A 26,775-nucleotide genomic window follows, 5' to 3' on the forward strand; every position below is an offset into this window, starting at 1 on the left:
CGCGCGTGTGTGTGTGTGTGTGTGTTGTAAGAAAGTAGGCTAATATGTTTATTCAGCAAGGACACACAGTTGATCAATAGTGACATTTAACGTTACAAAATATTTCAAATAAATGCTGTTCTTTTGAACTTTCTGTAAATTTGTTTTAATTGAATACAAAACACTGTATTTTACAGTCATTTTACAAGAATTAATAAAACATGCTGTATTCAGAACTTATTATCTAAATTATTATTATGTAATAGTGCTGTCAAACAATTAATTGTGATTAATCGCATCCAAAATAAACATTTTTGTTTACATAATATATGTGTGTGTACTGTGTATATTTATTATGTATATATAAATACACACACATGCATGTATATATTTCAGGAAAATATGTTTATATATGAAATATATTTATATATAATATAATTTATATGAATATAAATATGTACATGTAAATATTTTCAAAATATATACTGTATGTGTGTGTATTTATATATACATAATAAATATAGCCTACACAGTATGCACACATATATTATGTAAACAGAAAATTTTATTTTGTATGCGATTAATTGCGATTAATCATTTGACAGCACTATTATATAATTAAAATTAAAACAGGCTATAGTGTAAAAAAAATTACAGCAAAAATGCCTAAACTGGATTGTGCTGTATTATTGGATGCCACAAATAAAATATTATTTATTTTAATAGTTTAAAAATAATTTAATAATATCATTTAAAATTAAAATTGACAATTGTTATAAATATATTATTGGAGTTATACAGCAAATGTTGCTTTGTTGTAAGTAGTTTTGTGTTTGTTTTTAGTTTATGCAAACCTAGTTCCAGTTAACTGCATTCTCTTCTAGCAATTGTAAATGCTTTGCATAAAAGCATTTTTTGGCATTGTGAGTTTAGGAGATAAGTCAGTTCACTTTCCAGAAACTTTTTAGCCCTGTATATCCATCCAGATCCATTCACTGATCACAACTGCATAACACTCCTAAAGTGCTGGCTGCAGAGATAATTGAACATACTCACCTGAGTGTGTCCTGACATACTCACCTACGCAGCCCAGATAAAGACACTCATCATCCGAGTGCATGTGGACGGGGGGGTCACACAGGTTACTGTAGATCCATAAACTCGTCAGATGGATTTCTCTTGCACTGATGTGACTCGTTAATCGATACTCGACTAATCGATTGAGTGACAGCCTGTCAGGGCCGATTCCACGTGGGCTGAATGCAGCTGCGGGTTGTGGTCAGATGCATTAGAGCAGAGGGCTTTCCCATGCACTCAATACTGTCAGCTGGAATGAGAACAGGGTGTTCCCTCTATCTGCTGTTAAACAGAGAGAATAAACCAGAACTGGAGATGCCAGTTGCATGCCATTTACTAATAATGCAGTTATCAAATGCAAACATTGTATAATTAGTATACACCCATGCTTGGTGTTTATTTTAATCTGTGTTACTATACTTTTCTACAGTGTGTTTTGCAAATTTGCGAAAAGTGCATGTCTAAAACAGGGATAAAACTTCTATATTATACGAGTCATTTTACCATCATTTAGTTTATTTTTTTATATTTCGAGTTTGTTTTTAACTTTATATTTTCTGTTTGTAATTTTATATTTGAAAGTTCATTAGTTCAAGTTTTAGTGCTCTTTGTTTTGTTTATTCTTTTTTCTTAATATGTACTTTTGTTTTGTTTTTCTTAATATGTCTATATAGTTTTTTTTTATTTCAATTTTAGTTTGATTTATTTTAGTGCATCAAGTTAAACTTAAACAAAAGTGATATGATGAAATGATATAAACATATTTGAAGAATTTAGGTTCATTACAAGAGGTTAAATGGTTTGTTCACCCACAAAATGAATATTCTTTTAAATATTCTTCATTTTGTCATATCATTTACTCATATATATACATATAATGAACAAATTTGGAAAAACACAAGGGTGATGAAATGATGACAATATATTTATGCTTTTATTCAAAAAATGTTGTTTTAATTAAATTTTTTTGTTGTTGTTGATGTTTTCTGGTAATTTTGTGTGTTTTAGTAAATCACAAATGATTAATTTACTTGAATTCAATTACTATTATTTTTTACATGTATGAATCTAACTTAAAACAGTAAAATCACAATAAAACATGAGGTTTAATATGTACATTTCCTCTTTCTTCTCCTCACGTTCTTCCTCTCTCTCTATTATTCTCAGGGTCGTTGTTCCAGAGAGAACTGTAAGTACCTGCACCCTCCTCCTCACCTGAAGACACAGCTGGAGATTAATGGCCGTAACAATCTGATCCAGCAGAAGAACATGGCAATGCTCGCCCAGCAGATGCAGCTAGCCAATGCCATCATGCCAGGAAGTCAGCTTCAGCCAATGGTGAGGCTCCATTCTTATGACCTCAAGAGAGATCAGGCCATTTCTATACATAAGCATTTTCTGTAAATGTTAGTCTAATGTTTGTTCAAGTTTATTTATGCTTTGTGCCACTTTTATTATTATATACTAACTTATGTTTTTATTACGATATATATATATACAATGCCCAAAAAAGTAGTTATATTAATTTGTGTTAATGGTATAAATGATAAAATACTGTAGCCATGCACTTATTAAAAACAATGTTAATAATTAATAACACAAAACCATGTACTGCCATGATACCTTTTATAAGTGTGGATAATAGTCAAATAACAGTGCTTATTTTTTTACCCTTGACTATATAATTTGCATAAGTCACAGGAACAGAAAGTCGATTTATAGCAGTGTCACTATATCAGTTTCATTTATTATTTTCGGTCTGTTTCAGCCTATGTTTTCGGTCACGCCAAGCCTTGCAACCAACGCCAGTGCAGCTGCTGCAGCAGCCGCCGCAGCTGCGTTTAATCCGTACCTGGGCCCAGTGTCTCCTGGAATGATGCCTGCAGAGATCCTGCCCAGCGCACCTGTGCTGATGGCGGGCAGCCCTGCTGTGGGATCCGTGCCGTCCGCTGCTGCTGCTTCAGCTGCGGCCGCCCAGAAACTCCTCAGAACAGACCGTCTGGAGGTATGAGGTCATCAGAGAGCCAATATCAATATCTCTTTCTTTCACACATATACACATTTAAATCTAAATCTTTGTGTGCAGGCATGTAAGTTACAACTATACTTGCTAGTAAGTAAGAAATAAAGGGGCTGCTGCCCTCTGCTGACCGCTGAATGAAAAAACACATTTCCTCATCTGAGAAAGTGCTACAATACTGGCTATGTGTTGAATTAAATAATGTTACAAACTGCACAGTGTGTACTATATCCTGCCTACTGTTTCGTTTTAAAAAATATACTTATGTGCAACAGCATGTAGTATGCACTAATAAGTGTTTTAATCTGTAGTATGCTACATTACATGCAATTAATCAAATAAAAAGCCAAGATGGGAAATGCAGTACAAATTAAGGCTGATATTACATAATCACTCTGGAAATGGAAGGTTGTCTTTTAATTTATTATATGAATATAAAACATTATACTTAATTATATTATAATGTATTCATTATTTCTATTTATAAAATAACAAGCTAAGCTGGTGTTAAATATGGGTGAAATGTTTTAACATAACTATTATAATCATAATTATTAACATAATTTGTTATATTGATATAATTAATTATAATATTTTTATTATACTGTATTATTTTTTATATTTGTAAAATAACATAAATTGGGATTGTTATAAAATATGGGTACTTTTTTAGATTATAAATATATATTTTTTTATAAAACTACATGGTGGATTGGTTGAGTGCATTGCATTGTGGAGTACAATATTTCATGCAGTTTACTGGTTGTTCACTGTACATTTTAGCAATATTTTAATGCACTTTTGTGGAAAGTCTCTTAACTGTTAAAATATTAAGTCAAGGAAGAGATATAAAAAAATATTTTGCATTGCATTGTGGGCTATGGTACACACATGCACATTGTGCTTTGGTTACACCCTTCACATTTCTGCATCCATGCATACAGAAAGTTCACATATTATGCACACTGCTGCAAATTACTTTGTTTCAATAGTAGCATGCCATTCTGAACATAATTAAATGACAGATTACAGGGTCTCTTTATTAATGAAACCTTGGCTAATTAGTGCACAATTCAGTCAAATTTTGTTTTTACACAAACACAAACTTTGTAGTCTCTCAATATGCCAAGCGATGCATTACAGCTGTGTGTATTTTCAGGTGTGTCGTGAATACCAGCGTGGCAACTGCTCTCGTGGAGAGACGGACTGCAGGTTTGCCCACCCTGCCGACAGCACAATGATCGACCCCAGTGATAACACAGTGACAGTGTGTATGGATTACATAAAGGGCCGCTGCTCCAGAGACAAGTGCAAATACTTCCACCCTCCTGCACACCTGCAGGCCAAGATCAAAGCGGCCCAGCACCAGGTCAATCAGGCCACGGCCGCCGCTGCCATGGTGAGCACATCCTCTACATCCTCACACACACATAGTCATGTAATACTGTTCTCATGCATCATACTGTGTGTAGAATTAACACTTTTTCAGATGGTATATATTTGACATTTCTGTGCCATTTTAAAGAATGCATTTAAAGGAATTGTTCACACAAAAATGAAAATGTACTCACCCTCGGGCCATCCAAGATGGGGATGAGTTTGTTTCTTCGTCAGAACAGTTTTGGAGAAAGCATAGCATTGCATCACTTGCTCACCAATGGATCCTTTGCAGTGAATGGGTGCCGTCAGAATAAGAGTCCAAACAGCTGATAAAAACATTATAATAACCCACAAGTAATCCACACCACTCCAGTCCATCAATTCACAACTTGTGAAGTGAAAAGCTGCACGTTTGTAAGAAAACAAAATCATCATTATGACATTTTAACTTCAAATCGAGTACTCTATCCATAATATTGCTTTTTCTAGTGAAAATGTCATCTTGTCTGAATCAGGAGAGAAGTATGCACAGATCAAGCACAGTTTACAAGCAAAAACAGTCATTAAGGGCTGTTTTGATGTGAGAGGACAATAGGTGATGGACTTTTTCCCTTGAGGAAGCATTATTATGGTTTATAGACTGGTATTTTGGCCAGAAGTGATGTTTTGAATAAAACATCCTTAGTAATGGATTTGTATCTTACAAAGACACAGTTTTTACTTCTTAAGACAATAATAGATGGACTGGAGTCTTATTGTGATGTTTTTATCAGCTGTTTGGACTCTCATTCTGATGGCACCCATTCACTGCAGAGGATCCATTGGGGAGCAAGTGATGTAATTCTAAATTTCTCCAAATCTGTTCTGATGAAGAAACAAACTCATCTACATCTTGGATAGCCTTTAGATGAGTACATTTTAAGCAAACTTTAATTTTGTTTGAATTCTTCCTTTAAAGAAAAACATTTTAATTTGAAAAAAATGAATCTTTAAATAAGGATTTATAAAAAATAAAAAAAAATAAAAAATGTATTGTGTAGAAATAGTGTAAAATTAACACTTTCTTGGAATATATTTGATCTCAGGTTTCTAAAAAAAAAAAGTTTCAGGAGTTTTTAATAATAAATAAGAATTTATGAATGTTTCTTATGGATTATATTTTAATAGAGATCTGTATAAGATATTATATACCTACAACAAGTCATTGCCATTCCCATTTAAACTGCACAAATATGTAATTTCATCATCCTGTCGAGCAGAGGGCAGCGTCCTAGTTATTTTTGTGTAACATTTCTGCACATTAAATGTATGTTTGCAATCCAGCGCAATGTTATCCACTGTTGACGTTGTATTACAAGTATGTTTACTGTCAATGAAACCCTGTTAATGTTACCATAATTGATGTACTTGTTAATTGAATCTCAGTACAGAGTTTTCTAAAACAGAATGGACTGTATTTCTGCATGCCTTAGTCCTGATATCCCCCTGTATACTGCATTCCAATGATTTGTTTTTATTTGTTTTTTTTCTCACCTACCCAAAATGCACTGCTGCCCCCATGATGCACCTCTGCTTGCTGTTTATGTTAATGCGCTTGAACCCATTGGCCCATTGCCATCATGTGCTCGCTGCCTGCTAATTAAGACTCAGTCGGCTGTCAAATCACTGAAGCGACCCCTCGAAGCCACCTTTGACCTGGTACTATGACCTTTCACCTTTTTGCTTGGCATGTTGCTTTATTGTAGTGTCTTAACAACAGAAGAAAGATAATTTGCAAGCATAGTCCTTTTGTTGTCTGTTTATTTAATGCCTCTGTTGTGTTCTGTGTTACCATGTCGTGTGATCAACTGACTGCGGCGAGCATGTTGAGCAGATGTGTAACGAGAAACCAGATATGCCCGTCTGCCGCAATCAGATCATCACACGTGTGTTATTCCAGGGCGTGAGGACAGGGCCAGATGTTCTAAACTTTAGTGACATGACTTCTATATGTTTATGTTCAGTATGCATGTTTAGTATCTCTGTGTAGTGCATGTGTCTATGGGAGGGGTAGCAGCAGAAGAATACTAAAGCTCCACCATTAAAGCAACAGAAAAGATCTAGTCTCTTTCTCACACTTATCATGGAGTGAGCAGTGCAGTTTATTTTCCTTTTTTTCTTTTTCTTTTTCTTTTTTTGTCACTTATGTCTGCGATACATTTGAGTAGTGCTACGCTTGCTTCATTTGCATTGAGTTAGCAGTATGGATGTTGTAATGTTAATGAATTAATACTCTCCTGATGTTAATCACAGATGCTCAGTGCTAATTTTAGTTTTATAGCGAGAGAAACTGGCTCTTTGGCTTTTGCTTGTGCCGTAGACATGTATTAGCTGCCGCTTGCTTGCTTGTTTGTCAGAATCGAGCCCTGTGATGTTTTGCCCTCTGATGATAATTCTGTCTTTTTCTTGTTCCTTTCCTGTCTTTACTCTCTTCCACACATCCCGACCCGTTCCCCATTTCCTCCACCCCCCTTCCCTGTGGTCTTATCGGAGCAGGGAATTCCTCACAGTGTCATGCCACCTTTACCGAAGCGACCTGCGCTTGAGAAAGCCAACGGTGCCACGAGCATGTTCAGTACTGGCATGCTCCAGTACCAGCAGGCTTTGGCCAACATGCAGTTTCAGCAGCAAGCTGCCTTTATTCCGTCAGGTAGGGCTTCTCGTCAACCCTGACCACTCCTTGATCTAACCTTTGACCTTTCTAAACTATAAGGGATGCACAAAGACATGGGGTAACTTTTTTTTTAAAGAGACAGGGTTCCCACAGCCATAGCAAAAAAAAAAAAAAAGTAACAGAGTAGTTTGCTTTTTGTTTAGTAATATACAATAGTAAAATATAATATGTATATAAGTATGTAGTATATATATATAATTGTATTCATAACATAGTGTAGTATGGTATGATAATAGTATATTCTAATATATATATTATGTAGTAATACTCACCCCTAACTAATAATTTTATAAATATAGTATAACATAGTATAGTAGTATGCTATAATTTATTCTAATAATATAAATATTTCTAATTTACAATTTAACAAATTATATATATATATATATATATATATATATATCATAGTATATAATTTGTAGTAATAATGTAGTAATACTCATCCCTAATTACTAGTTTTATAAATATAGTATAACACAGTATAGTATAATATAATTTATCATAATACAAATAATACATAAAATAAACAAAATTATATATAATATAAATATTTCTTTACATAGTATAAATGTTCTACTACTTTACAATTACTTTATACACACACACACACACACATTTATACATAGTGTATACTGTATATATGTATATAATACGATAATTATATTATAATATTATGCCAATGATTGTCATTATACTATAAATGTTATAATACAGTATTTATCATATAAATATAGAGTATAGTATTGTATAATATACTATACCATACTATACATAATATTATACCATACGATAGATAGATAGATAGATAGATAGATAGATAGATAGATAGATAGATAGATAGATAGATCTTTTCATTTGTAATTTATTATTGTAGTTTGTAATTTATTTATTTATTTTATTTGTTCTGGTTTCATCAAACTACTGGGATGGAGTGTTGTATATATCTGGTGTAGGTAGTCGCTCCATTAAAATGAATTCTAAAATGAATGAATTCTAAAAATCTCTATCCAGTGGAAAAGTCATAGAAAACCATTTGGTCAGAAGGTGTGGGAACCTTGCAATTTATGCACAGTAAAGTGAGCAATAAGAAATGGGGCTGTCTGTTAGTTTCTCTCTATCACCTCATCTTTGTATCACATTTCTAATCTGGAACATAGCTGTAGTTGAGCTCATGGCTTTCACTGCGAAATACAGTTGCCAATAACCCTGGGATGCTCCTCAGTCATACTCAGTCATAGTCATAGTCAGTCTGCTATGGTGACGGTCACACATACACAAGTTTCTGTGAGCTCACAAATACGTGTGCTCCCTTCCTGAGTTCACGGTTTTATTAACTAATCTGTCTCTTATGGACATCATGCTGTATCACTGTAATGATTATTGTCTTCCTTTAATTATGATTTCTTCACTCTAACCAACCTTGTGATGGGCTGTTGTGATTCTTCTCCCTTTCCAATCCACTTCCTGTTGCAATGCATGATGGGCAGGCTCAATATTGTGCATGACCCCTGCAGCGAGCATGGGTAGGTTTCTAGACTTCCTCCTCTTAGTTGTTTTCATGTCCTCAAAATCCACATGGCCAACAAACTGGCATTGATAAGTGGGCATCTCTGTGAGCGCTTCACTTATGAAGCATCTGTGATTTGAAGTTAAAGTCAACATGAAACGGCATCTGCAATGCAGTTTTCTTCAGTAATATGACATACTTCCAAGTGAAACGGAATGTTCAAGAAGATATGTAGAGGAAGAACTTGATTTGATTCATCAGGAATTGCACTGGATTGTGAAAAGTGACTTTTAGGCACATGAAAGTTGGCAAGTTGGAGGAGGCGGCTGAAAAATAATCTTCGCAATAACATGCACCAATACATTATGCAAAATTCGATTATTGTATATTATTACATTTTGATTTCATGTTGACTTTAAATGCAAACAACTATGGTTTCTTTCACTGTGAGTTGTAATTATAGCATTGTGTGTATCGTGTTGTGGGTTTTGGTGGCTTTTTAAAGAGATATTTCACAGAAAAATGAAAATTCTGTAATTTACTCACATTCATGAAAAACAAAAGGAGGAATTTTGAGTATTCTTGCTGTGCAAGTATAAAAATGTGGAATGGAGAATGAAATTTGAGTGTTTTTTAAAGAATAACAACCTAAATATATATAATATTTGATCTTATAATATAATAATTTATATAATATTAAATATTGATCCGTTTTTAATAATATTTCTTATAATAATATAAATATTATATAGTATATATATATATATATATATATATATATATATATATATATATATTATTATAGTCTAATTTTATAAATATAGTATAACAGTACAGTATGGTATAATTTATCATAATAATTATAGTATAACAATCACTGTACAATTTATATATGTATGCTCTTTGTTTAATAATGTACTTTTGTCAAATATAATTAATATTTGATCATTATTCAAATTATAATCAAATTATAATTAACCATTCTTTTATACGTGTTTGCGTGTGACAATGTTTTAATATAATATCATAAAATTTATTATAGAAATTATAGTGCGCACACACACATATATATATATATATATATATATATATATAGTATAACTTTACACATAGTATAATATTATAATATGTAATATTTAAGTTTGTAATTCTGGAATAACCTGAAGGTGAATAATAATAATGGCAAAATTTCCATTTTTGGGTGAACTATCCCTTTAACTCCTCACACTGAATTGATCACTTTGTAGTTGATACTGTTTTTCACTGCAGTTGTTTGTGGCTCAGATAATCAGTGTTGAGCATGATGTTCAAGTAACTGAAAATACGAGAAGGGTTCAATGATAAAGTAGTACATGGAAGCTGAAACCTAAATGCAAAGTTTATGAGATGCCTTGCCTTTGTTTCCATCTCCTTGTAGCTCTTGATGTGTTGGCTCAAATGACACTTTACCTGCCCTTATGTCTTCTTTAGAACAATCTCTCTTGCCACCACTTTTGGTTTGCCGTTTGCTGATATCACCTTCAATGCTCACTTTTCTTTCCATACCCCTCTGTGTCCACTCACTCATCATGTTTGTGCACCTGTTGGCCACACTCCCTGTATGTGTGCTTATACCATTTTCCCTCTGAAAAGTTCCCATGATGCACGGCGCTTCCCCGGGCACAGCAACCACATCTGCCACAAGTGTTCCCTTCGCATCTGCATCAGCCAATCAGGTTTGCACTTTTATGGCCTTTTCGCTCTCTATCTATCTCTCTCTCACACACACATACACACACTCTCTCTACCTTTCTCTTTCTGTCTGATGGATTCTGTTTCTGAGTGCCGGGGGCCCTTTATAGTGATCTCTCCCCCTTGTTGGCCCACACAGGTTTTTGATAAGTCGTACACTTTTTGTGGTACTTCAAACAACAGATTCACAGTGAAAACATTTATTTGACCTGCAATTTTCTCACTGCATACATTGGCTGCGAAAAACAAAAGAATGCACTATAAAGACAGAGCTATGCATAAGTAAACTGAGTTGTTTGAATTATCTTCTGTACAGGTTTTGTGCACAAAATGCTTTAGAAACTAGTCTGAAATTATCTGAGCGCTGTGAAAATGGTGTAAAAATGAAATTTCTATTAAAGCACCGTTACAGTAGCATTTCTTGTTATATTTGACGGTTATAAATAGTATTTTAATATTTTTTTCTTTTGTCCTTTGTTATTTTGAGGACTCTTCTCTATCAAAGCTGACTACCAACGAATACATGCAATTGGTATGTATGAGGTTGTTTTTCTTAGGCTTTTGCTTCAGGTACATCTTTGCCGGCTGTGAAGGATAAATGATTTAATTTTTTCCCCCGCTTCACTTTGTTGTTTTGCTGATCAAGAAACAAAAAGAATATCAGTCAGCTTAAATACTGCTCATATGAACGCTATCACATGTCTTTGTAATCAATACAAACCAGCGTTACAGGCTGCAATGACAGAATAGTCAGTTCTAAATGATAAAAAAAAATTTTTAAATGGGTAAAGTTCTCCATGGTTTGAAACATTAGATGTTAGTAGAGTCTATAAAGCAGCTTTTCGAATACCTTCAGTTTTTGAAATAAAAAGTGAAGGTCAACAAATTGGAAAAATGGAATGTTGCATGGGAATTCACTGACTTCTCCCTGCCTCACTTGAGAACGATTTATACTAATAAGCAATGGTTCATCGTTTTCTTGAGTGGCATTTCTTAATTTGTGTTGTGTTTGACTCATTCTCTTTTTAACTGTCATGGGGAGGGAGTGAGGGTGAGGGAGAATATTTTAGTCTTTGAAATGATTTTTGTAAAAAATAAAGGTCATAATGGATCTTTTTTCATGCATTTTCTCTCCGTTCATCTTCAGATTCCAATAATATCTGCAGAGCATCTGACTAGTCACAAGTACTTGACGCAGATGTAGTTCCAGTCCACAACAGTAAGTGATTTGTATTGACATTTTCCAGAAACTGCTGGATTTGTGCCCTGCCTGTCTGAGAAATGTAAATGTAATTGTTTGATTTAAAGCAAAACCTCACCCAATTTTGGCCATTATTTGCTCTCATGTCATTCCAAACCCATGTGTGGCTGTTTTTTTCAAAAGAACATAAAAGGAAAATTCTGAAAAGTTATCAAAAGTTTGTCAAGCTCCAAAACGGAAACCTGTGACAGTTTGATTACAAACATATGGACCACTTTTATGATACCTTTTTGGAATTGTCTTTTTTTGAAGATGACATAGTAACTAACTGTCATTGTATAGAAAAGAACTTTCCAAAAGAATTCTAAATCATTTAAATAATGCCAGAAGTGTCATTGGTTAGAACACAAAAGCTCAATTTTGAAGTAGTTCTTTTTTTCATACAACTAGTTCATTTGACCATGTGTGTCAAGCACCAATAAGGAAACTATGGCACCTAAAGCGCAAGTTTCAGCCTGTTCATCACACATAACTATTATATGGCTTCAGAACACTTAATGCATATTTACACAGCTTAGTTAAAGGGATAGTACACCTAAAAATGAACATTCTGTCATCATTTACTCACCCTCAAGTTGTTCCAAACTTTCTTCTGTTAAACACAAAAGAAGATATTTTGCAGAATGTTGGTAATCATCAAACAATTGACGATAGCCATGGACTTCCACAGTACAGAAAAGATAACTATGGAAGTCAATGGCTACCGTCAACTGTTTGGTTTTGGTTACCAACATTCTCCAAAATATCTTCTTTTATTCCTGCTCTGACACACCTCAGCCCATAGTATAACAGTATGCAATTAAACATGTAAATGCATTCATGCCATCTCTGAGCAGCATTAAACTGTGTAAATTTGGCATTAGAATACAATGATTAAGTCACATTAATTACTTTTATGGCACCGTTTTTAACTTGTCATCTTATGGAAAAGAATTCTTCAACATTCTAAATTTAATTAATGGCAGAATTGTTGAATTTGGTTGAACTTTCACTTTAATACCTGTTCTAAATATGCACTTTTTCTACTTTCCCACAGATCAAAGGAATGCGCTGTTGCCCCGGACAAAAGGCAAACAAACGAAATTCAAAATTTTAACATCAAGATCACCGCCTGATAGAATATAATATGAAGATTAGAATTTGGTCATATACGATGGTAGGGTTTTACTGGGGTGAAACTGAATGTCCTTCCACATAATGTGTAGAATTTGAGTGAACTACATCATTATGTCAGACAGGACGACATTTTTACTCTCAAGCCGGATTAGTAGGAAAAGTTTCATGTCTGACTCAACACCGTTTTGGCATGTTAGTAGACCGAGAGATATTTTTTGTGATTCACACCTTGATTTTCTTTCCTCGAAATTTGTCTGAAGGTTTACAAAGTTACAAAAGGTGCACCTTGAATTGAAAAGCGAATCGAACGTCAATATATGGCACAAATAATCCAGCAAAATAATTCAATGTATGTAGTTTTCTCTATCTTTAGTTCAAACTAGATTGTAAGCGCAGAGTCGAGAATGACGTATGAATGTTTTGGGTAGAAACCGATCACCTGAGACCTTTCAGAAGCACATTCTTACAAACTTTATGTACCATAACCACCGGCTGAATACCAGACACCGATCTAGAGTGTTATATCAACAGTGTTATTATGTTTACCAGAGATTTTTTACAGTGCTTGTTTTTATACATAATTTCACAAGTGTGTGGGGTTTTTATGAAACGTGCCATTTTTATTTGTCGATCATCCATCGAACTATGAAGCCTTTTTGACTCCTATGAGAACAGGGTTGCCTTGTTCCTAATGCCCTGTTTCTTTGTATTGCCTTGAACGAGAGAATGTCGCGTTAGAAGGTAATCGAGAGTCACGTTAGAGAACGTCAAGGTAGCGTAGATTCGACAGTCGCATGTGGAAACAGAGCGACTGCGTTCCAGTCTTTGCCGTAACGGTGTGAGGACTCTAAAATTCATGCTGGAAAAGCACTGCTTGAGTATTTCGTGACAGATTGTGAGTTCGAGACTAGGTACACGGAAAGATGAGGTTAGTGTTGGGTCAGGGTTTGTCTTCAGTTCTCATCTGTGTTGATTTTGAGTTGTTTTAAAATAGTATGTGACCGCTGGATGAAGTAAAAGAGGAACGGAGAATATCATGAGATGTTTTTAACATTAAGTTGTGCCAAAGTCTTTTTTCCTCTTTTTATTTTTTATTTAAATGTGTTTTGACTGGGTATACTGATCACGGAAGGTGAATAATTTGTGTAGCTTCGTTTTACTTACAAGGCTGCTTGTAAACCAGGAAACATGTTCCCATCAAGGTACCCAAGTTACTGGCGAGGGTTTTAGCGTCACAACCAGACTCAAGATGAAATGAATCCGAGTTCACTTGAGTCTGGATTTCAGCCTGGTTTAGGTGCACAGATTTGAAAGGATGCACGCCATTGCCGTTTCCTCACTTAAAGCCTTATATTTCAGTGTTTGAACCCACACAAACATTCTCTCAATCACAAATGGGAAATTACAGCGGATGAGATTTTATTCTTCACACTTATTTTACATGTATATTAATCATGTTACACTTAACTGTTTCAAAGCCTTTGTTAGAAAGATATTGTGTTTGCATATAAAGAATTTTTTTTTTTTTTGTATTTGACTATTGTCATAGAACTGTTTTAGAATGTAGGAAATGAAATATTGTTTATCTTACTGTCACTTTCTTTTACATCATGTTAAGCTCATAATAGTAGTGTTGTATTCTTAATTCTTCATGTTAGTTTTCATGGTAGAATGTTTGAAATTTCGAGGATTTTGGTTTTGAATTTGTTGAACAAAATGTTTTATCTTGTCTTAAAAAAGAGTGAAAACGACAGAAAGAGAGTTTATTTGTTGCTATGCTAAGGTTGATATTTGAACCCTTTATTTTGTGTCAAATCAAGACCACGTCTACACTTAGCTGGTTAAAGTATCAATTGTACATGCTCGAGTAAAAGAAGTTATTTTCTACTGTATGCATTTCAGAATTTAAAAGATCGTCTTGTAATATTTCAAAGAAGAAAAAAAAAACATCCCTCAATGTCAAGCCAAAATGTGCAGCAACTTGGCTCCAGAGATTTCTGAATATTTAAAGATGTAAAACAAAGGAGGGAGGTCACAGGGTCGGGCCTCCAGCTGCAAACCAGAGAGAGAGAGAGCCATAACTTAAGGGACGAAGGTTGACTTTTTGCACTTCTGTACATAGTCAATATAAAGAAAAGAAAAGGAACATGTATAATATTGAGATCTTATTTTGAATAATAAAAGATTCTATAACTATGAGAAATTTTCTTAGGATAATTTAAGAATTAGAGTAATAGTCCAGCTAACAAATGATGCTTGCAGAAATATGGCACAGTTCTTTTATCATCATTTCCGGCCATCACGTTCAGAAAAAAATAATAATAATAAAGCTCTGCGTTGCCTGCATACAGTACCGACACGTACCAAGAGTCTCAAAAATTGGCAGTACACTCTGCCCCGTCATGATTTCCACTGTGGGGAATTCGGTTTTGTTTACAAATAGATACTACACCTTCAAAAACACAATATTTGTCATATGATGGACATAAATAACTGCATGAAGAAGAAAAATTCTCATAATAGATAAGTACGTAGATAAGATAATTTCTCACAGTAGGCTACCGTAACTATCATTGCCACAGCATAGTGTAAATCAAGTATCTCGATCGATCAGTACAAGGCCTTCAAACAGACTCTAGATGCTAGAAAAAGACATCCACTTAACACACGACAACAGAAGAGTTGCTTAGTTACTTGGTAATGTGCCTTCAGCAGGGAAAGGACACCAACCACACACACAACAAAAAACCAAAAACAAAATGAATGTAACTGTCAAATCCTCCGCTGAGGTCAGCGTTTTACTCATTTGAGATTGCTGCACAAGAGCTATTAAACCAAAGCGTCACTTTCCTTCACTAAAAGCTGGTCGGCCGTTGCAGACGGCGAAACCACAGGTGGTCCTGCCTGCTGAAAGCACTTGCTTGGATGCTTAATGCCCTCCATGGAATCTTACACCTGCCCTTTGCTTATAGTTGCTGTAAGATATTGTGCTGCATTCTAAAAGACTCGTTTTATGCACATTTATTATTGTTAGAATTGACTCTTACTGTAATGAGTAAAAAAAATCTTAATAAAACAAAATGGATTTGCTCAGAAGGTGTCTGTGTGGTGTTTCACTTTCTTTTCATTCCTGAATAACAGTTCTAAAGGGAGATACTATTTATGTATAATGTGGTTTGCTTAATTGATTTCTAGTCAGAAAATTTTGTAGGCTTTCTTTTCTGGATATTGAGCTCCACGTGCCTCTTTGTTGTGTTTAAAATCACATTTATCATTTTGAAGTTCCGTTTTTTTGTTTTAGTCCTCATTGATTGATCACAGGCGTGTCTTGATAATTGATCTTGTTAAGCCATTTGATTTGTGTGTGTGGATGTGTATATGTAGTCTGTCATATAGTTTTCCTTGTTTTTTATATTAGATTTGTGGCCTCTTGCTTTGAATGATTGGCTTTCAAAATAAAATATAGGGTAAAAATATCGAGAAAGCATATTCATCCTTCCACTATTGTAACTCTCCAACAAAACATGCATAACATATAGTAAAAAAAAGACTCACTTTAATTTGTTGAATGAGAATAAATTAAAGTAGTTGTCAAATTAGTAAAACAATTAGTAATTAGTAAAACAATACATGTTATGTTAATTTGTCATTTTTAAAATGTATGTAATTTCAAGCTGAACTATTTTGCGATAGTAGTAAATTCTTGCATAGAATTAAAGTGTTGTTTTAACAATGTTTAAATTATCTTGTATATTAAAAGTGAAATATCCACTTTTATCGTTATGATCCATATGTTGCTTGCAAAAATACAGTCAGACTACACAGATATTTTTGAATGACTGTCATCAATGGAGAAAGACGACATCTCCAGCAGGCGTCATGATAATATAATATGAATATACAGTGGGGAAAAAAAGTATTTAGTCAGCCACCAATTGTGCAAGTTCTCCCACTTAAAAAGATGAGAGAGGCCTGTAATTTTCATCATAGGTATACCTCAACTATGAGAGACAAAATGAGAAAAAAAATCCAGAAAATCACATTGTAGGATTTTTAAAGAATTTATTTGCAAATTATGGTGGAAAATAAGTATTTGGTCAATAACAAAATTTCATCTCAATACTTTGTTATATACACTTTGTTGGCAATGACAGAGGTCAAACATTTTCTGTAAGTCTTCACAAGGTTTTCACACACAGTTGCTGGTATTTTGGCCCATTCCTCAAGAGCAGTAATGTTTTGGGGCTGTCACTGGGCAACACGGATTTTCAACTCCCGCCAAAGATTTTCTATGGGGTTGAGAACTGCCGGTTTTTTACCGTACATTTTTTTTACAGTGTGGCATAAACACTGTTTGTTGTTAACATGGCACCATAATCCAAAGAAATAGGACATCATTATTTATTTATTTAGTTTATTTCAAGTGGTTTCTCAACCATAACAGTCCATTATAGCCTAAATGATATGATAAATAACACTGAATATATAAATATATAAATTCAAACACTGAGATCCTTGTCGCACAGCAGGCCTCCCCACCCCTTCTCACACCTGCACTCCCAGGGATGTTTGCAGGTGCCATGTTTGCACCCTGGGTAAGGTAAGCACTCCTCACAGCGAGGGCCCTGCCATCCATACCGGCAATTGCACTGACCGGGGGCCATACAATGACCATGTTCCTCACTACATCCAGAGAAGCAGATAGCTGTTAAAAATAAGAGGGAGAAAATTTGAATAAATGTGCATCATTTTCAAAAATACAATACAAAATATTCGATATGTAGTAGGCTGCTATTCTTACTTATTACATAATTAGATGTTCTAATTGACCAAACAGAAATAACATACGTATAAATATATGCAGCTTTTATAGCATATCAACGTTAAACATTTTTTTAAAATAATAATAATACAAATAAATTAAAAGATTACTTACGCTCTCCGCAATATTGACCTTTCCATCCATGCAAGCAAATTCTGTTGCCAGCGTCGTCACAGGTAAAGTGACTGAAAGGGTCATCCCGTGAACGGCAGAAATCAACGCAGTCATCGCCATAGTAGAATTCATCGCACACTACACGGTAGGAAAAGCGTAGCTCACTTTTCTCTCCTATTTGCTCTCCTAGGGACCATTTCTGACCAATAGTAAGATTTATTTTGGTGGCAAAGTGGCCAATCATATTGTTTAGATTCTCTGAAAATAAATCATAACGTATAAATAAATAAATAAAAAATTGGTATTTAAATAAAACACAAAAATAGGAGGTATACCTGTTGGCTGATCATTGGAAGACTCTGCATTCCATGCTTCAATTATCACCGAGACTGTTCCCTGTAATGACAGAAATTGTTCTTGAACCTCCATTATCCATTGAATTAGACACGTCCCCACTTTCCAAAACCACGCCCTCCAAAAGACGCGCGCAAACGCTTGGGTAACCTTCTGAGGTGAATCACGGGATCATAAGTGCTTCATTTTAGTGTTACAGTTAAGAATAACCAACTTAACTTTAGGGGTGTTACGTATGACACCGGGGCACGGCGCAATTTTTACTAAGTTCCCTAGTCGACTGTTGTCAGATAATCACGTGATCAGTGACAAACCAAGCTTGGCTTTCTGTCCAGTAAATGCAGGCTTCGTTTGGCTTGTAGTAATGACGGTTATAAATCCAGAGATAACTTTCTTTACTTTTAACTTCTTCAGTTTTGGCCTTTTTGTGGCTTGATATGGTTCATTAGTTAACTACTTTAGTTAATGAACTAAGAATGAACAATAGTTCTTCAGAAAGGAGGACTAAAGCCCCGTTCACACTGCCAGCAACACACAGCGACAGAACGACATAATCCCATTCATTTTCAATGGAGAGCTGGCGACTTCCGGCAACATGAGCGACAGTGACCGTTGGCGACGGAATGTGGGCGTGTCAAGCGATGCGAGTCAAGCGACAAAAGTTCAGAATTCTTCAACTTTATGCAAATAAGCAGCGAATTTCGCGAGCGACAACCAATGGGAGTGAAGTCAGTGGAGAGCACGTGATTCATCTGCTGTAGTGGAGCGTTACGGGGTAACTAGGCAACCAGTAGTGGGAACGCCCACTAGCGACATCAATTGCCAGCTACAAGCGACAAACAGCGATAAAGTCGCTGGCGGTGTGAACGGGGCTTAAGAATCTCCTATGACAACTGGCAGTGCTACATTTGCTACAAGTGCCTGCACTTCAGCGTCCGTCCATCTATCACTGTTCTCCATACTTGCAAATTAAGTTGACACAATGTTTACAGTATGTTTACACGGCGTTTTAAATCATGGCGGGTGAGGGCATTTTCGTACGCGTTTGGCCAATCAATGTCTAGTTATGTCACGATTAGTACCAGTTGTGCTGGTTAGACCCTGCTCCGGAGTAGGAGCTAATTTGGTTCTCGAAAAAGGCAGTCTGGTACTAAAATCGCACCCAGTTCCGGCGGTGCGAAAATGCCAAAAAGTGGGTAGTTCCACAATTAGTTCTGGTACTATGAAAAGGTTCCCACAGTGCGAAAGGCCCTCATGTTACAGCACAGTAGCGCTACTGCAAACTGGAACAAGTAGGCCTATACTGCATAGAAATCTCCTGTCAGCGCGTTATTTGAGCGGACTTTGCTTTTCCTATGAGCATGAGCGGTACACAAGTGGAACGCACATTCATAGATTGGAATATTGAGCGGAGCGTCAAACCGCGCAGTGACGAGGAGAGTGAAACATGCGTGCTGAACACTGCCGGGCGCGACGCGGTGCGCCATATATATTATTATTATTATTATTATATGTAGCCTATATTTTCGGTGCATCCCTACTTGCATCCCCTCCTTGTTTACAAATCTGAACTAAGTCCATACATCCGATTTAAACGCAGACGGGTCTTTCCTGATAACTTTACGCAATGCCACCCTCTTTATTTTACTAACTTACTGCATGCTGAAGGTGACCCAGCTGACCTCACCAGAAAAAAACTCAACACCACCACCTAGTGGATTGTAAAGAAATTGATTTTATTATTCTACCAAAAAGTATAATAAAAGATCGATACTTGGCGTCCATGTATCGATACAGTATTGCCGCGGAAAATATATCGCGATACTATGCTGTATCGATTTTTTTCCCCCACCCCTAAAAACTACAGACACTAGTTCTTTGTTTTACAGAGACCGCCTTTTATCAGTGAACCACTGAAATTTCGAAACATGACATGATAACAAAGCCTTCTTTACTGAAATCACGTGACTTTGGCATTTTGATACGCACTCTTGGTTCAAAACTAATTATTTACAAAGGTTTCAAAGCTTCACAAAAGAGTGTTTTGAAAGTGCCCGTCACTAGTGGTGACCCAGCTGACCTCACCAGAAAAAAACTCAACACCACCACCTAGTGGATTGTAAAGAAATTGATTTTATTATTCTACCAAAAAGTATAATAAAAGATCGATACTTGGCGTCCATGTATCGATACAGTATTGCCGCGGAAAATATATCGCGATACTATGCTGTATCGATTTTTTTCCCCCACCCCTAAAAACTACAGACACTAGTTCTTTGTTTTACAGAGACCGCCTTTTATCAGTGAACCACTGAAATTTCGAAACATGACATGATAACAAAGCCTTCTTTACTGAAATCACGTGACTTTGGCATTTTGATACGCACTCTTGGTTCAAAACTAATTATTTACAAAGGTTTCAAAGCTTCACAAAAGAGTGTTTTGAAAGTGCCCGTCACTAGTGAGGAGGTAGCATTTGTTTTCAAAATCATATATACTAAATATAGGCCTATACTATATACTCATGTACTAAAATGGCATCTGCAAGAAAAAAATTATTACACAAGTATTTCCTGGCTTTATGGCTGCTGTAAATGTTACGAATTAGCAGAGGACACTGTTGTCAATACTCCAAGGCTTTGAATCTTTTCCTGGCAGAATTGAGGGAAAGCCTAAGAGCTTCATGAGTCTTTTTACTAGTATTACTGTACACTAATCCAGTATAGGTATTTTGATGTTAGTTGCCAAAAGCAGCAGTTGCAACATAATATTCTCACATGACAATCTGACTCTGGATTCTAGCTTCCTGTATATGGGCTGCCTTAAAAAAACGGGCAAAATGATTGACCCAGAGAAATCAGATCAAAGTCCTCTGACTGGATAAACTAAAGTGTTACATTAGGCGTAACTGCAAAATATATGATTATATTTCAGGATCTATTTGAGTGATATCTGTCACTTAATGACATTATGTTGTTTTCCATATCATAAAATTCCTAATATTACCATTATAGTCTATCGAACATGCTATACATGTTATAACTGTTATATTAATCGTTCATGTTCCCTCTTGAGCTACTCACCAGCCAATTTAAGTTAAAGGGCACAGTTATTGGTGCACTAGTGAAGATGGAGCTCTGGTCCGAGCTGAATGTTCCTGTCAGTCCAGTGCCATTTGAACATGCCAGTCTATATGATATGACATCCTGCGTGTAGTTCAGGCAAACACGGAAAAATACCTGACAGTCTCTGGACTGTTTACACACACTGCTACTGGTAGTTGTGAAAGAGTACACATTCAACTCAAACACGGCAGAGGATTTGACCTATAAAAATAATAAGATGGTGTATCAGCACTACTCATATAGTGGTTACATCACTTATTCAATAAAGATATTACATTCAAATAATTATGAAATCAAATACTCACCAGTTGCACTGATACCAAAATTAAGAAGCATGCTGATAAAAGCTGAGCCATTTTGAATCTTATTGTCTTCTGTTGATTTAAAGTAGACTGTGACAATATTCTAATGTGAAACTAAATAGAAATTCAAATGTAAACTGAGTGGAATATTAAATGCCTTAATATTGGCCTGGCTGGAACTCACAAAGTAAAGGCAAACCGATTTCTAGCTCCAGAATGTAGAGTGCTTGTTTAAATAGGGACCTCAGAGTGGGAGAAGTGTGCTATGCAAATTAGGTCGACTCAAACCTCTCTGTGCATTGAACATTAAACATCATCTGTGCGTATACGTAGTATTAGATGTGTAAACAATTTAGAAATGTTTGATTTTTCTGCGAAGTTCTGGGAACACTAATCAATCAGTAATGAATCAGTATTTATTCATTTTTTTGAAAACTTTGGTTATGACGTGGCTTTATTTGATGAATAAAATGTGTTTTAAAAAAGCTTTAAAAGTATAGGCTATATGTGCTAACCCAGAACAACTGCTACCTATTGCTATAACAGTTCAAATGAATTCTGTTCAAAATGGAAATTTACACTTGCCATCATCTTTCAGATTAAGGGTATTTTTTCTTAAGTTGAATCATTCTGAAGTCATTTACTTTGAGGAAGAAGAAAAAAACGACTCTAACTATAACCCTGGATAGAGCGGTTGAGTGAATGTGGTCTGGATTCTGTGGATGAGGGTCATTGTGTCAGAGACGCTGTAGAAGGACAGAGTTCCTGCTCTGTGTTCCACATACACTCCTATTCTACAGGAGCTAAAGACCACATGGAGATCAGACTCTTTGTATGCTAGAATAAGCATTTGGAAGGAGAGCAGAACAATCTCCAGGATACGGCTGGACTTGTTTACTGCAAGTAGCCACTCTATTCCCCCAGAAAGTTGGACATTTTTATTCACTGTATTTATATCCATATCGAACAGACAGGAATCTGATGGAGAGAAAAATAAATACAATTTTGTACTGGTAAAAAAATAATAGAATTTGTAAATACAACATTATTGGAGAATGTTTTACAAGAAAATACTATTTCAGTCTTTGTTTAAAATATCACAATTGATTCAGGGAGTTAGTTGTCATTTCTTTGTAATTATTTGTGCAAATGTTTCACTACTAAACTCGTAAAGCTTCTAAACATCTTAAAGTCTGATAGAAGACCTAAAGATAAAGTGTCTCCTTAGCACAATGCAAAGGTTGTTTTCTACATTCTAAGAATGCTCAGTTTGTTTTTTAATATACATTCATGTTATTTTTTTAAAATAAGGATTTATTAAAAAGTTTAAGCTGCTTATGTTTTTTAAAGTTACGAACATAATGCATGAAACTTTTTACTGAGACTTTTAAAAGCAATCTAGGAAATGGTGAGTGTTTGTAGAGCCTATAATAAGGCCTGTCCAGTAACAATTGAAATATAACTTGCAAGCGTTTGTGTACTTTGAAATGTATATAAGTAGTCAATTAAAGAAATTTTATTATTTAGAGTGAGCATAGTTAAAATTATAATATCACCTAATACTCGCATGACTATAAGTGTGATACTCACACTTGCACATTTATACAACAGTTCAATGCCACAAATGTGTAAATAAATAAGAAACAACAACTTTGGATCTAGTAATGAAGGAACACCGCGTTGCTTCACTTAAGTTCAAATATTATTGTCACTGAGGAACGTGATGTATTTGTCATAGTGCCTAGTTACAATGGTTGAGGTTACAATGGTTAAGGTGAATTCTTTTACCAATAAAATGGAAACATTACCTTGTTATTCAAGGTTTGGCAGATTCAAGGACCAGAAGTAACTGTTGTAAATGTATAATGGTATATGAATAATGTATAATATTAAAAAAAGAGTGGGCACAACAAAAAAATTTACATAAAAGAGATTGTAACTGTGTGTGATTTGTCATGTAGCTCAAACCTTGGATCATGGACAAAAAGCATTTGTAAATCTCAATCTACTCTCTTAGATTACACAGTTTCACTGTTGATCCATAAACTCCAAACCCAGGATAGAGTGGTTGAGTGAATGTGGTCTGGATTCTGTGGATGAGGGTCATTGTGTCAGAAACTTTGTAGAAGGACAGATTTCCTGCTCTGTGATCCACATACATTCCTACTCTACAGGAGCTGGGGAATATAGGGAGATTAGTCTTTATGTTATTGTGCAAAAATAAGTGACTAGATTGAGAGCACTGCAATTTCCAGGACTCATTTTTATATCCAAATAAACTATCTTTAGCTTCTCCCTTCCTGCAGATGCTCTTATATGACACTGATATTCCCACACCACCACTCCACTCCACCTCCCAGTAACAGCGTCCACACACTCTCTCTCTGCACAACATCTGAGGCCAAACATCAAATCTGTCTGGATGATCTGGATACGGCTGCTCTGTGTGAGTGTATGTAGCCACTCTATTTTCCTGAGACAGACAAAGCTGTTTATGCAAAGTGTTTAGATCCAGAGTGAGCTGATGGGAATCTGATGAAAATAGAAATGTAATTTTAATTTTAACTGTTTAATTTAAATCTCAGTTTGTATAGTACATGCATGTTGTATGAGTCTGAGTTCGTTGATTTTGAAGGGAAGTATAGCTAAATCACCAAATCATTAAACAAATACAGAATATAAAAATGAAACTCTAAAAATATATAGGATAGAAAATACAGTTTGTACAGTATAAAATCCATTGCGCCTATGGAATGCTCCCATGAAACATGGAAACCAGTCTGTGTGTGTGTGTGTGTGTGTGTGTGTGTGTGTGTTTTCAATGTGACTTACACTGTAGGAATTCCTCCCTAGTCCTGGGTTCATTATTGGAAGTAATGTCGATGTATGTTACTAAGAAAATAAACACATATAATTAGTTATTAGTGTTATTTTCCATCTTTACATATTCCTATGTATGTCTGCACTATCATGTATGTTGCACTATGTCGGTAATTTCTTCTGCACTGGAAGCTCCTGTGATCAAGTCAAATTCTTTGTGTGTGTAAACAGACTTTTTAATAAAGGCTAAAGCTCTTTCTGACTTCTAATTAGAATAGTTCTAATTAATCATTTTAAAAATTATATGAAACAAGTATTACTTTCATATTGTATTTTACTATACACCAGTTTCTTCAACATTGTTGCAAAATATATAATTTTTCTAAAAGCAACTGTTTCTGTCACTGTACCTTGACCAGATAATCGTTCTATTTTCTCTTTACAGAACTCCTCCAGTATTTCTTTCAAGTGAGACACAGATTTTCTCACATCATCATAAGAGAGGACCGAACTGACAGCAACTCTGGGAACACCTGTAGATTCCATAGGTTCAGCGAGAGACCGGAAACTCTAGAAAGAATAAATGCACAGAAGCATCAGAGATAAGAAGAAACAAAAATCATATTTGATCCATTAAGGGTAAGCATATTAGAATCCCACACAAATATTTTGTGAACCCTTTGTTTCAGTTTTATTACTGTTACAGTTTTGCAGTGTCCATTTTTGAATCAAGTTAAAAATAAAGAATTTAAAAAAAAAAGTTACAGTTAACATTACCTATATTTAGTTTAATTCTAAGATCTAAATATTGAGTGTGTGTGCATGGGCTAACAATGTGTTCACAGCCTCAACTCTAGCAGTATCTGTACTGTATTAATTTTGGAATTTTAATGTTCTCATGGGCTCTTCAGGCCAATACTATTTTAAGTAATTGTCATTGATCGATAATTTTTTTCAGTCAGTAAGAAAGAATCTGCTTTAAATCTACATTGGGAAAAGTATGTGAAAATAAAAGACAAATGTTAAAGTCACGATGACGTCAGAAATGAAAATGACAAAAATTACATTGATCCAAAGCAAAACAATTTGTTTTGGTGTGTACCATATAATTGGTATCATCAGACAAAACTTGAACTGTTGTTTTTATATATACAAAACAAAACTGGTATGTTTTGAGGGATCTGGTCAAATGGATCTAATATACAGTATGAATTACTATTTTAGTGTCTCAGATAATGGTTTTATTATATTACACTTACAGAAAAATTAGAAAATAATTCTCTAGTCAAAAGACAATGCTTAGTCCTGCTACCTGTAGGAAATGGATGTGGTTTTCTGTGTGTAAAAGCTGCTTCAGCTCAGCGTCTCTCCTCCTCAGATCATCAATCTCCTGCTGCAGTTGCTTCAAGAGTCCTTCAGCTCGACTCACTTCAGCCTTTTCCTGATTTCTGATCATCTGTATCACCTCGAAGCAGCTTCTCCTAATTGAACGGATCAGTTCAGTAAAGATCCTCTCACTGTCTGCCTGTGCAGAGCGCTGTTAGAACACAGATAATCAGATCATCAGTCTGTTAGCCAAAGTGGGCAGTGGAACTGGAAAATGTGGTCCAACACTAACTAGGCTAGTCTGAGTCTCACCTTGTGAGTCTTAATAGCCTCTCTGAGCTCTTGAAGCTTCTTCTGTCTCTCTTGGATTCTCTGCTGACATTTTTCTTGCATCTCTCCAACCTGATTCTGAGGCATGGAAAAAATGTAAACATTAGAAATCTTCAGTAATCTTCAATGGGCGCGAAATGTTTTAGTGAGGAAAGATTATCAGTTATCATCAGTTTGATTGAATGGTTTCCAGATATTTTCAAATATGTGATAATCTCATCATAGACCGCCTAATTTGCTTAATAACTGCAATTGCAATCAACACAGTTTAGGCTACTTATATGTGCATACCTGTTTCTCAGTCCTCTCTGCTTCAGCTGAAACAGTATCGTGATTTTTGTGTTCATCCATCACACAAATCAAACAAATACATTTCTGGTCAGAACGACAAAAAACCTCCAGCAGTCTGTCATGTTTAGAGCAGATCATCTCCTGGATTCGTCCAGCATCAGTCAGTTTATGCCGCTTACTTGAACGAGATTCCTCATGACGCTCAAAGTGAGTTTGACAGTAAGATTCCAAACACAAAAAACAGGACTTGACAGCTTTACGCTTCCTTCCAGTACAGACATCACACTCCACATCTCCAGGTGCAGCGTAACTGAGAGACTGATCCATCTGGTCTTTTTTATTCTTCAGTTTCTCCACCATTTCAGCCAGCATCACATTCTTATTTAAAGCAGGTCTTGGAGTGAAGGTCTGTCTGCACTGAGGGCAGCTGTAAACTCCCTCCTGGAATTAAATAAAATATTAAAAATAATGCTAATTTAAATGATTCAAAAGTTTACTTGCATTTGA

At 35.3% G+C, this 26,775-nt stretch overlaps 3 protein-coding genes across 18 annotated transcripts in view; 1 reads left to right on the top strand and 2 right to left on the bottom strand.

Moving 5' to 3' along the window:
- The window catches only part of LOC107573627 (muscleblind-like protein 1), a 69,055-nt gene extending 53,531 nt beyond the window's left edge, over window positions 1-15,524 (top strand). For 9 of the 16 annotated variants that reach the window (XM_016260055.1, XM_016260057.1, XM_016260056.1 and 6 more), the window contains 10 exons: window positions 2,224-2,394; window positions 2,825-3,061; window positions 4,236-4,475; window positions 6,101-6,154; window positions 6,992-7,145; window positions 8,657-8,692; window positions 10,309-10,391; window positions 10,895-10,939; window positions 11,555-11,626; window positions 12,705-15,524. In XM_016260055.1, the coding sequence (XP_016115541.1) occupies window positions 2,224-2,394; window positions 2,825-3,061; window positions 4,236-4,475; window positions 6,101-6,154; window positions 6,992-7,145; window positions 8,657-8,692; window positions 10,309-10,391; window positions 10,895-10,939; window positions 11,555-11,611 (1,077 nt within the window). In that variant the 3' untranslated portion in view covers window positions 11,612-11,626; window positions 12,705-15,524. The remainder of the gene's footprint in view (window positions 1-2,223; window positions 2,395-2,824; window positions 3,062-4,235; window positions 4,476-6,100; window positions 6,155-6,991; window positions 7,146-8,656; window positions 8,693-10,308; window positions 10,392-10,894; window positions 10,940-11,554; window positions 11,627-12,704) is intronic. The other 7 variants (XR_001607544.1, XM_016260059.1, XM_016260061.1 and 4 more) reach the window with 7 other exon arrangements.
- Window positions 15,525-17,114: 1,590 nt separating this feature from the next.
- On the bottom strand, window positions 17,115-21,743 carry LOC107573630 (delta-like protein C). The gene is made up of 5 exons (XM_016260068.1): window positions 21,505-21,743; window positions 21,158-21,400; window positions 18,056-18,116; window positions 17,721-17,978; window positions 17,115-17,489 (listed from the first exon to the last, which is right to left on the bottom strand). Exons 1-5 carry the CDS (start codon window positions 21,553-21,555, stop codon window positions 17,284-17,286), a joined length of 819 nt encoding a protein of 272 aa, XP_016115554.1. The 5' UTR covers window positions 21,556-21,743; the 3' UTR covers window positions 17,115-17,283.
- A 2,472-nt stretch (window positions 21,744-24,215) lies between these two features.
- LOC107573629 (tripartite motif-containing protein 47-like) overlaps window positions 24,216-26,775 on the bottom strand; it is a 4,727-nt gene continuing 2,167 nt past the window's right edge. Inside the window, exons 4-6 of the mRNA XM_016260066.1 lie at window positions 25,634-25,786; window positions 24,732-24,891; window positions 24,216-24,393 (exon numbers count right to left, since the gene is read on the bottom strand). Coding sequence (XP_016115552.1) covers window positions 24,320-24,393; window positions 24,732-24,891; window positions 25,634-25,786 — 387 coding nt within the window. The 3' untranslated portion in view covers window positions 24,216-24,319. The remainder of the gene's footprint in view (window positions 24,394-24,731; window positions 24,892-25,633; window positions 25,787-26,775) is intronic.

The sequence above is a fragment of the Sinocyclocheilus grahami genome, unplaced genomic scaffold, assembly GCF_001515645.1.
Source record: "Sinocyclocheilus grahami isolate Dianchi unplaced genomic scaffold, SAMN03320097.WGS_v1.1 scaffold1986.1, whole genome shotgun sequence".
In the NCBI taxonomy this organism is placed as follows: domain Eukaryota; kingdom Metazoa; phylum Chordata; class Actinopteri; order Cypriniformes; family Cyprinidae; genus Sinocyclocheilus; species Sinocyclocheilus grahami.